The following is a 12243-nucleotide window of genomic DNA, read 5'->3' as shown; positions in this document are numbered from 1 at the left end:
ATTTCCTATGGGTACCAATAAGGGACCTTTTCAAAAGTTTCAGTAGCATCTTTAGCCAATCATCCAACAAATACCTACTGAATGCCTACTATGTGGCAAGCCTTGGAGAGGGAAGGTGAAAAAGACAGGGTCCCTTTCTTCATGGAGCAACCAAAACTGGGATGTAATTATAGCAGTGATCAGTACCTCAAAGAGTCCACACCTCCCCCACCCACATCAGGTGGCATCCATTTGTCTTTACAGGCTATTCTTAACCATCCAGATGCAGGGATCCCATGGTTTTGGGAATAGGTCATCCCAATGTGAACAGTGCACTAGAATCAACTGTGGAGCTTAAAGAATGATCTATGGGATTCTCTGAGCTCCAGAGATCCTGACTGGGGAGGTCCGAGTAGAACTCAGTCAAGTGTATCCTGGAAAAATTGGCTTGGTGATGGGAGTGCTCAGAGACCATTGCTTGAGCACATTTCATCCTGTGCATTGTCCTAGCACTTTTGGACAAGGTAGGAGTGAGTGTTGTGTGAGATAGAAGATCCTTAGTTGGACACCTCATCCCTTGTGTGGCTTCGTGAAGCAGTTCAGAGTCAAAACCCAGCAAAGTTGAGAAGAAGAAATTGTATTCAGTCCAAGCTTTGATGGGACGGGAAGAATGAAAAGTGGAGGTGCTCTGCTGGCAGTGTCAGCCTCTGACCTTTTGTCAAATTTTGTAGAGCTGGAAGCTGTGACCATCTTACTTCTCGTGGCTGCTTATAGTAAATGCATCTTCCTTTTTCCAACTCTGTAAAAGATTTAAGTGAATAAAAACATAAAAAGACAAAAAGTGTTCTTTTCCAGGGAAAGGAATCCCTTCCTTTCTAAGCATCTCATAGTTTCTGAATGAGATAGAGCCTTGTTCAGCTCACTCACTCTTTTTATCTCCTGTGTCACGAGCGTGAGGTTCCTAGGAACTGGCCCCAGTGCTTGAGCATGAATGTTTGCAACACTGCAGCTCTGCTGCTGAGGACTGGTGCCAGCTCCAATTAACCTAGCCACCTGCTTCTTCCAGAAAGCCAGCCAGGTCTGAGGAATTTAGCCATCAGTCATGAGGGGTGGAGAGCTCCACAACCTAGTTAAATAGAATTTGACCAAAAGGCTAAGTCAGGTAATGCTGTATTTAGAGGCGTTATTTTGTCTGGTTAAATGCTGAATCTGCTTATTGTAACCATCCATTTAAAGCATGAGAGTCTGAGGGGCTTATGAAAAGGCAGAATCCTTGATTCTACCTCATATATTCTGATTTGGGAGACCTGGGTAGAGCAGACATCTGCACTTTTACAAAAGCAACTCAGGAGATTCTGATGCAGGTGGTGGGTGGACCATCTTTAGATTAGACTATTCCAGCATCACTTTTTCAAGCCTCAGTTCAGTTCAGTTCAGTCGCTCAGTCGTGTCTGACTCTTTGCAACCCCATGGACTGCAGCGCACCAGGCTTCCCTGTCCATCACCAGCTCCCAGAGGTTAATTCAAACTAAACTCATGTCCATTGAGTCAGTGATACCGTCCAACCATGTCATTCTCTGTTGTCCCCTTTGCCTCCTATCTTCAATCTTTCCCAGCATTAGGGTCTTTTCCAATGAGTCAGTTCTTCCCATCATGTGGCCAAAGTATTAGAGGACTGATGCTGAAGCATCAGTCCTTCCAATGAATATTCAGGACTGATTTCCTTTAGGATGGACTGGTTTGATTTCCTTGCAGTCTTAAGGACTCTCAAGAGTCTTCTCCAACACCACAGTTCAAAGGCATCAATTTTCATCACTCAACTTTCTTTATAGTTCAACTCTCACATCCATACATGACTACTGGAAAAACCACAACTTTGATTAGATGGACCTTAGTTGGCAAAGTAATGTCTCTGCTTTTTAATATGCTGTCTATGTTGGTCATAGCTTTTCTTCCAAGGAGTAAGTGTCTTTTAATTTCATGGCTGCAATCACCATCTGTAGTGATTCTGGAGCCCAAAAAAAAAATAAAGTCTGTCACTGTTTCCATTGTTTCCCCATCTATTTGCCATGAAGTGATGGGACCAGATGTCATGATCTTAGTTTTCTGAATGTTGAGCTTTCAGCCTACTTTTTCTATCTTCTCTTTTCACTCTCATCAACAGGCTCTTTAGTTCCTCTTCGCTTCCTGCCATAAGGGTGGTGTCATCTGCATAGCTGAGGTTATTGATATTTCTCCCAGCAATCTTGATTCCAGCTTTTGCTTCATCCAGTCCATCATTTCTCCTGATGTACTCTGCATATAAGTTAAATAAGCAGGGTGACAATATACAGCCTTGACATACTCCTTTTCCTATTTGGAACCAGTCTGTTGTTCCATGTCCAGTTCTAACTGTTGCTTCCTGACAGGTTTCTCAAGAGATAGGTCAACTGGTCTGGTATTCCCATCTCTTTCAGAATTTTTCCACAGTTTATCGTGATCCACACAGTCAAAGGCTTTGCCATAGTCAATAAAGCAGAAATAGATGTTTTTCTGGAATTCTCTTGCTTTTTTGATGATCCAACAGATGTTAGCAATTTGGTCTCTGGTTCCTCTGCCTTTACTAAATCCAGCTTGAACATCTGGAAGTTCACAGTTCACGTACTGTTGAAGCCTGACTTGGAGAATTTTGAGCATTACTTTGCTAGCGTGTGAGATGAGTGCAATTGTGTGGTAGTTTGAGCATTCTTTGGCATTGTCTTTCTTTGGGATTGGAATGAACACTGACCTTTTCCAGTCCTTTGGCCACTGCTGAGTTTTCCAAATTTGCTGACATATTGAGTGCAGCACTTTCACAGTGTCATCTTTTAGGATTTGAAATAGCTCAACTGGAATTCCATCACCTTCACTAGCTTTGTTCGTAGTGATGCTTCCTAAGGCCCACTTGACTTCTCATTCCAGGATGTCTGGTTCTAGGTGAGTGATCACATCATCGTGGTTATCTGGGTCATGAAGATCTTTTTTGTATAGTTCTTCTGTGTATTCTTGCCACCTCTTCTTAATATCTTCTGCTTATGTCCTTTATTGTGCCCATCTTTGCATGAAGTTTTCCCTTGATATCTCTAATTTTCTTGAAGAGACCTCTAGTCTTCCCATTCTATTGTTTTCCTCTATTTCTTTGCATTGCTTACTGAGGAAGGCTTTCTTATCTCTCCTTGCTATTCTTTGGGATTCTGCATTCAAATGGACATATCTTTTGTTTTCTCCTTTGCCTTTTGCATCTCTTCTTTTCACAAATGCTTGTAAGGTCTCCTCAGACAGCCATTTTGCCTTTTTGCATTTCTTTTTTCTTGGGGATGGTCTTGATCACTGCCTCTTGTACAATGTCATGAACCTCCATCCATAGCTCTTCAGGCACTCTGTCTATCAGATCTAATCCCTTGATTAGATCTAATCTATTTCTCACTTCCACTGTATAATCATAAGGGATTTGATTTAGGTCATACCTGAATGGTCTAGTGGTTTTCCCTACTTTCTTCAATTTAAGTATGAATTTGGCAATAGGAGTTCATGATCTGAGCCACAGTCAGTTCCCAGTCTTGTTTTTGCTGACTGTATAGAGCTTCTCTATCTTTGGCTGCAAAGAATATAATCAATCTGATTTCGGTATTGACCATCTGATAATGTACATGTGTAGAGTCTCCTCTTGTGTTGTTGGAAGAGGGTGTGTGCTATGACCAGTGTGTTCTCTTGGCTGAACTCTTTTAGGCTTTGCCCTGCTTTATTCTGTACTCCAAAGCCAAATTTGCCTGTTATTCCAGATATCTCTTGACTTCCTACTTTTGCATTCCAATCCTCTATAATGAAAAGGCATTTTTTGGGTGTTAGTTCTAGAAGGTCTTGTAGGTCTGCATAGAACAGTTCAGCTTTAGCTTCTTCAGCATTACTGGTCCGGGCCTAGACTTGAATTACTGTGATATTGAATGGTTTGCCTTGGAAACGAACAGAGATCATTCTGTCATTTTTGAGACTGCACCCAAGTACTGCATTTTGGACTCTTCTGTTGACTATGATGGCTACTCCATTCTTCTCAGGGATTCTTGCCCACAGTAGTAGATATAATAGTCATCCGAGTTAAATTCACCCATTCCAGTCCATTTTATTTCACTGATTCCTAAAATGTCGATGTTCACTCTTTCCACCTCCTGTTTGACCACTTCCAATTTGCCTTGATTCATGGACCTGACATTCCCGGTTCCCTTGCAATATTGCTCTTTACAGCATTGGACTTCACTTTCATCACCAGTGACATTCACAAGTGGGTATTGTTTTTGCTTTGGCTCCATCTGTTTATTCTTTCTGGAGTTATTTTTCCACTGATCTCCTGTAGCATATTGGGCACCTACTGACTTGGGGAGTTCATCTTTCAGTGTCCTACCTTTTTGCCTTTTCCTACTGTTTCATACTGTTTCAGGCCTCAGTTGAGCTCATATAAAAATTGATCTCTATTCCTTTCTCATTCTAGGAGCAAACCCGGATGTTGGAAATGGGGATAACTGGCCCAGAAGGCCATGTGCTGAGCAGACCAGAGGAGGTAATTTTCAGGAGCATGGGGGGTGGGGGTGAGGTTTGGGCGGGGGGCAGGGAGAGAAGTAGGAGCAATGAAGGCTCTTTTTCTTTCTTTTTTTTTTTTAGCAGCATCTTCTGGGAGACTCCTGGAGTCACAGCGGCCTGATTTATGGCCTGCTGCCCGTTTTATTTTAATTTTTTAAAACTTCACTTTATATTGGATTAAAGCTAATTAACGACATTGTGACAGTTTCAGGTGGGCAGCAGAGGGACTCAGCCGTACATATACATGTGTCCATTCTCCCCCAGACTCCCCCCAGTCCATGCTGCCCAGTAACATTGAGTAGAGTTCCCTGTGCTGTACGGTAGGACCTTGTTACCCATTTTAAATGTCCTGCTGCCCCTTTTATATTGTGGTGTTTGCATCTAGCTCCCCCTCCCTCAGCACACACACATAAGCTGTGTGAACAAACTCCTTTGAAAGGTGCTGGGACTCTGTGAAGGCAAGACAGAAACTGGGACATTTCTTCCAAAGACCATGTCTGACTGACCCAACTCAAGGCCCCTGAGAAAATTAGAAGGGAATGGAAGGATAATACTTACTTCTGACCCCTGACCTCTCTAAAGAGTATACAAGTCGGAGGGCACTCTACAGTACCTCAGTAGGATTATATTTCAATAGCGGTAAATATTTAAATCCATTCTTAATCAGTGTGAAGCCTAGAGACGTTTCCACTTCTTCTTTTATTTCATATTCTGAGTCCTGCACAACATCAGCCGTATTGATAGCAGGCTGAATGGGTTTTTCATAGGCATGATGTCTGTTGATTTGTATATGGTGACAAGGACATCCAGGTATATGTTTCCCACGTGTAAGATGCATGCTGATTAGTGTCACTGCTTAGGAGCTGAAGAGTGAATGAATGGTAACTAGTGGCTGGTTGGACATGTCTGGGCTGTCAGCAACTTCAGTGGCTGGCACAGGCCCAGAGCTGGGAACTCGCTGCCCATATGCCTGAGAGCACATTGGCTTTCAGAGACCAGCCTGGCACCTGGAGGGAATTCCAGGCCCTCTGTGTCAGTGAAGTGAACCCTTTCCTGTTCTATCATTCCAAGCCCGGCATCCTGCAACAGGTAGGAGATGGATAAAGAAACTGTGGTACATATATACAGTGGAATATTACTCAGTCATAAAAAGAAGGAATTTGAGTGAGTTCTAGTGAGGTGGATGAATCTAGAGCCTGTTATACAGAGTGAAGTAAGTCAGAGAGAGAAAGACAAATATCATATGTGAATCATATATTAATATATGGGTTCTAGAAAAATGGTATTGATGAACCTATTTGCAGGGAAGGAATGGAGATGCAGGTTTAGAGAAAGGATTTGTGGACATGGCAGAGGAAGCAGAGGGTAGCACAAGTGGAAAAAGTAGCATCGACTTTCGTACACTATCATGTGTAAAATAGATAGCTGGTGAGAAGGTGCTCTTAACACTGGGAGCCCAGCCTGGCCTTCTGTGATGACCTTGAGGGGTGGGATGAGGGGAGGAAAAGGAGGGGATATATACATAGGTGTGGCTGATTCATGTTGTACAGCAGAAACCCACACAATATTATAAAGCAATTTTATTCCAATTAACAAAATTTTTTAAAGACAGATAGGAGAAGGAACCATAACCAGAAATCACAATATTCCCATTGTTCATCTCTGTTAGGGTCTTTTTAAAGAAAGAAAATATAGCACACATAGAGAAAAGTATTCTTATCATAAAGGTACAATGGATTTTCCCAAACTGAACACACATACAACTACCAGCCAGCTGGAGAAACAGAACATTATCAGCACCCTAGAAACTCCATGTTTTTAATGCTATTTTTGTTGTCGGTTGAAATAATTTGTAATTTTGTGATCAAGGTTTTGGTCAAAGCGTTCCCGAAAAGTCTGTCTCCTGCATACCAAGTTCCTGGTACCTTTCTGAGTACTGGCTATTACTGTTATGTAAAGAAGCTGGAGCTCAAGAGAGATGAAAGCACTGGCCATCATGCTTGAAGGACTGGAAAACACCCGGTGTGAGCAGGCCAGGGTGATCAGTAGCTTGTGCAACTTGTCTTAAATGCTGGTCACTGTGGAGATGTGCTGGCAAGACAGATTCCTACAGCAGCAGCCAGGGGATTTCTGAGCAAAGTCTATTTTTGTTCCTTGGTTTGTTTTTCCAACCCCCCCATCCCACCCTTCCTCCCTGTTCCTGTCTCCTTTTTAGTAAAAAGCCTCTCAGCCATAGATCTCCACAACCCTGGAAGCCCTTGTGGGTGAAGTTGGAGGGTGATGTAACCTTCCAAAGATAGTCGTGTTGTCAAGGTGCTGAAAACCCTGCAGTGCTCAGGGTGGCGGGGGTGGGTGGGGGGCAGATGAGATCAAAAAGGCTGGGACCATGATCATGGGGGAGCTGGAGTGGTCAGCATAGGCACGAAGAAGGAGGCCTCGACATACGAGGAGCAGCCCCTCTTGAGTTCAAAGCACACCTAGAGAGCATCTTGAGTGATGCGGTTCAGAGAGCTGAAGCCAAAGCTCAGAGATAGCTCCTGTGATGGCTGGGTGCTTCAGGAAGGTGGCTACAGTCACTTGTGCTCCGGGCTCTGGGATCTTGATCTTGCCACGTGGAACAGAGAGCAGCCTGGAGGATGCTAGCTGGACCAGCCAAGTGCTTAGAGTCTGTTTGCTAAGCCGCACTCAGCAAGGGCAGTGACTGGTTTGCATTATAAAAACATTAGGCGTCTATCTGCAAGCTATTTTGATATTTTTAAAAGTGTTGGGCTGCATGGCTAACCAGAGTGTCATATTTGTCCAAAAAGAAACTGTGGCCGATTGAAAGGAAAAATGCCAGCATGTCTGCTTTGGGCTGAATTGGACTTAATTCGGGTTTTCGGTAGTAATGCAGGCTCTCTCCCTCTGGTCAGAAGCTGTCATCAGCCGTACAGCCAAATAGCCAGCCTTCAGGGAACACTTGCCTTGTTCCAGGATTGGGCTCATTGCCTTACAAGGATGAACTATTTTAGTCCTCTCAATAGCCCTGTATGTCAGGTCCTATTATTATCCCCACTTCACAGACGAGGAAACTGAGCCTTTGGAAGGTTGTGTAACATTCCTGAGGTTACCCAGCTTCTAAGTGGCAGACTCAGGGCTTGGACCCAACTCACGAGGAGGGGCCACGCTCTAAGATCCTGCTTTGTTAATAGAACAGGGGAAGAATCATTATTTCTTACTTAACTACAGTCAATTGTGTTGGTTGGCATGTTCAAAAACATGACTTCTACATTAGGGTGGGCTGGAGGAGATCAATAATAAAGGAAATCTTGGAGTTAAGAAGCCTGGGGATGATTAGTATAAGAAACACCTGCAAGAACTGACCCATTGCTGACCATCCAGGAAAGGATTTAATATCTAGTAGCCTTCACTGGCGGAGAAGGCAATGGCACCCCACTCCAGTACTCTTGCCTGGAAAATCCCATGGACGGAGGAGCCTGGTAGGCTGCAGTCCATGGGGTCGCTGAGTCAGACACGACTGAGCGACTTCACTTTCACTTTTCACCTTCATGCCTTGGAGAAGGAAATGGCAACCCACTCCAGTGTTCTTGCCTAGAGAATCCCAGAGACGGGGGAGTCTGGTAGGCTGCCGTCTGTGGGGTCGCACAGAATTGGACATGACTGAAGCGACTTAGCAGCAGCAGCAGCCTTCACTGGGGGCTTCCCAGGTGGTGCCTAGTGGTAAAGAACCCACCTGCCAATGCAGGAGATATAAGAGACGTGGGTTTGATCCCTGAATCGGGAAGATCCCCTGGAGGAGGGCATGGCAACCCATTCCAGTATTCTTGGCTGGAGTGAATTCCTTGGACAGAGGAGCCCGGTGGGCTACAATCCACAGGGTTGCAAAGACTTGGACATGACTGAAGCGACTTAGCATGCACAGAGGCAGCCTTAACTGGTTATTTATACATACTGCTGTTGGCGTTATGTTTTGCCCAGGGATTCTGTGCTGGGCAGATTGGGGAGCAAAGGCTTCCATTATGTGCGGCCCTGCGATAATCACAGGAAGAGGAGAGAAGAGGCCATGATGCGGTGCCCACTCTGGCCAGGCACTGCTCTCATCTAACAATCCCCTGCTTACACACCCTCCTGATCTCCACTTCCCAGGAGAGGGGCGGGGCTCTGAGACGCCCAGTGAAGGGACAGAGTTGGAAGCCACAGATACGAGGTTTGGATCCAGGGTGTGGAGCTCCAGGGTCCCCAAGGCTTGTAACCTCCGTGCAGCACTGCCTTCTCAGTCTGTGGAGGCTGGGCGTGGCGCTTGGAGACGGTCCTGCTCCCCTTGACTCCCAGGGATTATTTCTTGCAGCTGGAAGCTGAGGCTGTGTTCCGCGCCATCACCATTGCTAGCCAAACCAACTGTCCTCTCTACGTCACGAAGGTCATGAGCAAGAGTGCGGCCGACCTCATCTCACAAGCCAGGAAAAAAGGTGATTTGGGCTCCAAAGATCGCAGAGCCCCTAAAGAGCCATGTGGCTCCTTCCCCCTAGCTGTCCTGTATCAGCGGTGCCTATTTGGCTCATTGCCTTGCTCTCTGGGAAGCCCTTCACCCTTATTAGCCCATTGAATCCTTTCTGTATCCTGTATGGATGGCAGGATCTCAGGGTTTCTTCTACTTGGCAGATGAGTAAACTGAAACTCAGGAAGGGTAAGTGATCTGCCCGAGATGATACAGCTTAAATCTGTTCTTTGGAGAGTTGGTACATCTTTTTTCTCCTGTGATTTTTCACTGTCAGTTCATATTATCTGAACTTTATAAATGGACATATTAGTCAGGATTATATTGAGTGCAGCAGTCAGAATCCCAGCCAAACGGACTTAAACTGAAGGTGAAGCTGAAGGTGTTTTAGGCATGGCTGGATCAAGGGATTTAAACAATACTATTATGGCTCTGTCACTCTTCCTCCTTTCTGGACTCTGCTTTCTTCTCTTTTGGCTTTATCTTCAGCATGAACAGTGATAAGAATTAATGCTAAAAGCTGCTGTTGGCCTCCACAGTTGGTGGGGGCATGATGAAGGAGTGGAGAATATCTTTTCCAACAGCTCAAGCAAAAGTCCCCAGGGAGACTGCCATTGCCTTGGCTTCGGACGTGGGTTCATCTCTGAACTGGTATCTGCTCCGGAGATGATGTCATTGGCTGGGGTTGAGGGTAGGGAGTGCAGGGGTTCCCACCCCCTGAGCCATGCAGGTCAGCACTGGTTATTTCAGAGCAGGTCTCCATACGATATCCAGCTATGGTATGGCTGTCATGACCCCAAGCTCTGTGATCAAGACCTGCTGATATCTGCTTCCTTCCTCCATGGCTGTTAACTTAGCTTCCTGTGGTCACCTTGTGCCAACCTCAAGCTTATCTTCATTTCAAAGCTTGGTTTCTTGCTTTCTGTTGTCCTCAGTGGCTCTTAATGGGCCCACCAGTGAACAGAGTGGGTTGAGACCTAGGGGCCATAGGGGTTTGTGTTTAGTTGCAAGGGAGGGTTTCCTAGGCCCGGCTATACGATCATGCCTGCCGTGTGGGGAGACCCACGATGAGCAACTCATTTCCCAAACTCAGAACTGGTCTGTGAAACTCCACAAGTGAGTGTCTGAGGGGGATAAAAATAGTCCCAGCTGACTGACGGCCGAGTGTGTGGCTGCCCGGCCTTCCGGCAGAGGAGGAGACCCTTTTCTTCTGGGAGGGGAAGCTTCCTCATTGCCCTGACAGCCTTTCAAGCTGGCCAATTCTGGGCACTGCCTGCCTTTCCCTGCTCACAGGAAGCCTGCTGTTTCTCTTTCGGCTTCTAAGTGTCTCCGTATGATACGGCATGGCTGCTCTGCTGGGTATGAGTCATTGGGACAGAACCAGGAAAGCGGTCCAGTGTTCCTTACCCAGCCTTCAAGAAGGGAAAAAAAGGAAAAAGGAGAAGGGATCCCTGGTAGTGGGGACTACTGTGCTTCCAATGCTGGAGGAACAAGTTCTATCACTGGTCGGGGAACTAAGATCCCACCTGCCATGGAGCCAAAAAGAGAAAGGAAAAGAAAAGTTCATGGAGGACACCCCACCCCACCCCACCCCCCCGGCCATCTACCATCCTCAGCCTCTTGTGCCTTCTGCTGGTGGCTACATCCAGCCTGGGACCCATTCTTGGATGACCCGGGGGCTTCAAAGACAGGGTGTTTCAATTGTATGCTGAGTCTTGTTTTAAATTTCATGTAGAAAAATTCTTCACCCTTAGCCTTTTGGATCATGGCTCTAGCAAGGAGAACTAGTACAGCTTGGTCTCCAAGGTGGAAGGAAGGCATCACTTTGGTGATGAAAGACTGGCTGCTGAGATTGAAGCCAATATACATGTCATGAACTGTCATCCTCAGGGAGAGACAGGAGCATTCAGAGCGAGAAGACAGGGTATGATAGGATTCATTCTTCCCTCTGGACCAGAGGAGTTTGAGCCCCAGGGTGTTTAATCCCCAAGTGCTCTGTAGCATGTCTGCCTGGCTGCTCAGAAACAACATTAGGAATTTCAGTTTAGTGAGGACCAACGCTATGCCTTGCCCTGAGAGAACTACTTTAAATGTATTGTTATGTAGAACTCATGAAGGACTCTGAGAAGTTGGCATTTGTTGTCACCATTTTTCCAATAAGGAAATTGAAGCCCATCTTGTCCAGAATCTCCCAGCTGGAAGAGCTAGACTCCAAATCTGGTAGTAAATTACAATCTTTGCTTATTCTAGTCCTCCATCTAAAGATAGTCCAAAGGGAGAGGCACCCATGTTTAAGTTCGTATTTCTCTTAATAGTATTTGAGTGCTTGCTTTTCATTTCTTCATTTCTTTGTTGCTTTAGTTTGGTAAATATTTTTGGAGAGCCCTTGAAATTCTCATTAGTCCTGTGTGGATCCTTCTCACTACCATCCCAAGGAGCAATACTGTCCTGTAGGAATCATTGCCATTGCTTTCTTATTTTGCATGTGGCAGACATTGCAAGTCAATCATGAGTGTTCTCTAGTGAGACCAGAGCATATTTAGAATTCTTCCCAATACAGGCAACCAAAATCATTTGATTGGAGTTGAACCTAGGCAAAACCTGTAGTCTTGGCCATAGAGCCTTCTTAGATGTCCATCTTGTGGGGAACCTGAATGTGGAAGGTGGGGGACCAAACTTAAAGAAGCCGAGGGCTGCATCAGCATCTTTAGCCCAAGAATCTGGCACAGAGACACTTGGTACCATCCCACCCTCTATGAGATGGCATTTGCCTTCTGTATCACCATCCCTTCTTTAAGAAGCTCAGCTTAGGTCAGTGTGTGTTCCAGTATCCTTCCTCCTATCTTCTTGGTTTGGGCATTTCAGCCCCTCATTCCAAAAACAGGGTCCTAGAAGCCAGCCTCATCTTTGCTGTGTCCCAGGTTGTTGGGTGTCCTTGAGCAAACTCCTTTGTTGCCATAGGTTAAGGAGTAACAAACATAATGGGAAAAAAGATCATGAGACCTGTCATCCATGGGAATGGGTGTTACTTTGTGGAGCCAAAGCGTGTCCATGCAGCAGCAGAATCTAGCAGTTCCCAATGACGTGGGCACATCTGGGGCTTTGGACTCTACAGTGGAAAGGAGTACGAGGCGTAAAGAAATCACTTTTCCTTAGCATCTCCCAAGTGCCAG

General features: G+C 45.5%; 1 protein-coding gene across 4 annotated transcripts in view; it reads left to right on the top strand.

Moving 5' to 3' along the window:
- DPYSL3 (dihydropyrimidinase like 3) overlaps positions 1-12243 on the top strand; it is a 117506-nt gene that overhangs the window by 91984 nt on the left and 13279 nt on the right. For all 4 annotated transcript variants that reach the window (XM_043913177.1, XM_043913176.1, XM_043913179.1 and 1 more), the window contains 2 exons: positions 4484-4552; positions 8921-9041. In XM_043913177.1, coding sequence (XP_043769112.1) covers positions 4484-4552; positions 8921-9041 — 190 coding nt within the window. The remainder of the gene's footprint in view (positions 1-4483; positions 4553-8920; positions 9042-12243) is intronic.

The sequence above is a fragment of the Cervus elaphus genome, chromosome 9 (genome assembly GCF_910594005.1).
Source record: "Cervus elaphus chromosome 9, mCerEla1.1, whole genome shotgun sequence".
NCBI lineage: Eukaryota > Metazoa > Chordata > Mammalia > Artiodactyla > Cervidae > Cervus > Cervus elaphus.
The sequence above is the reverse complement of the archived record's forward strand: the minus strand, read 5'-3'. Positions and strand labels throughout refer to the sequence as shown.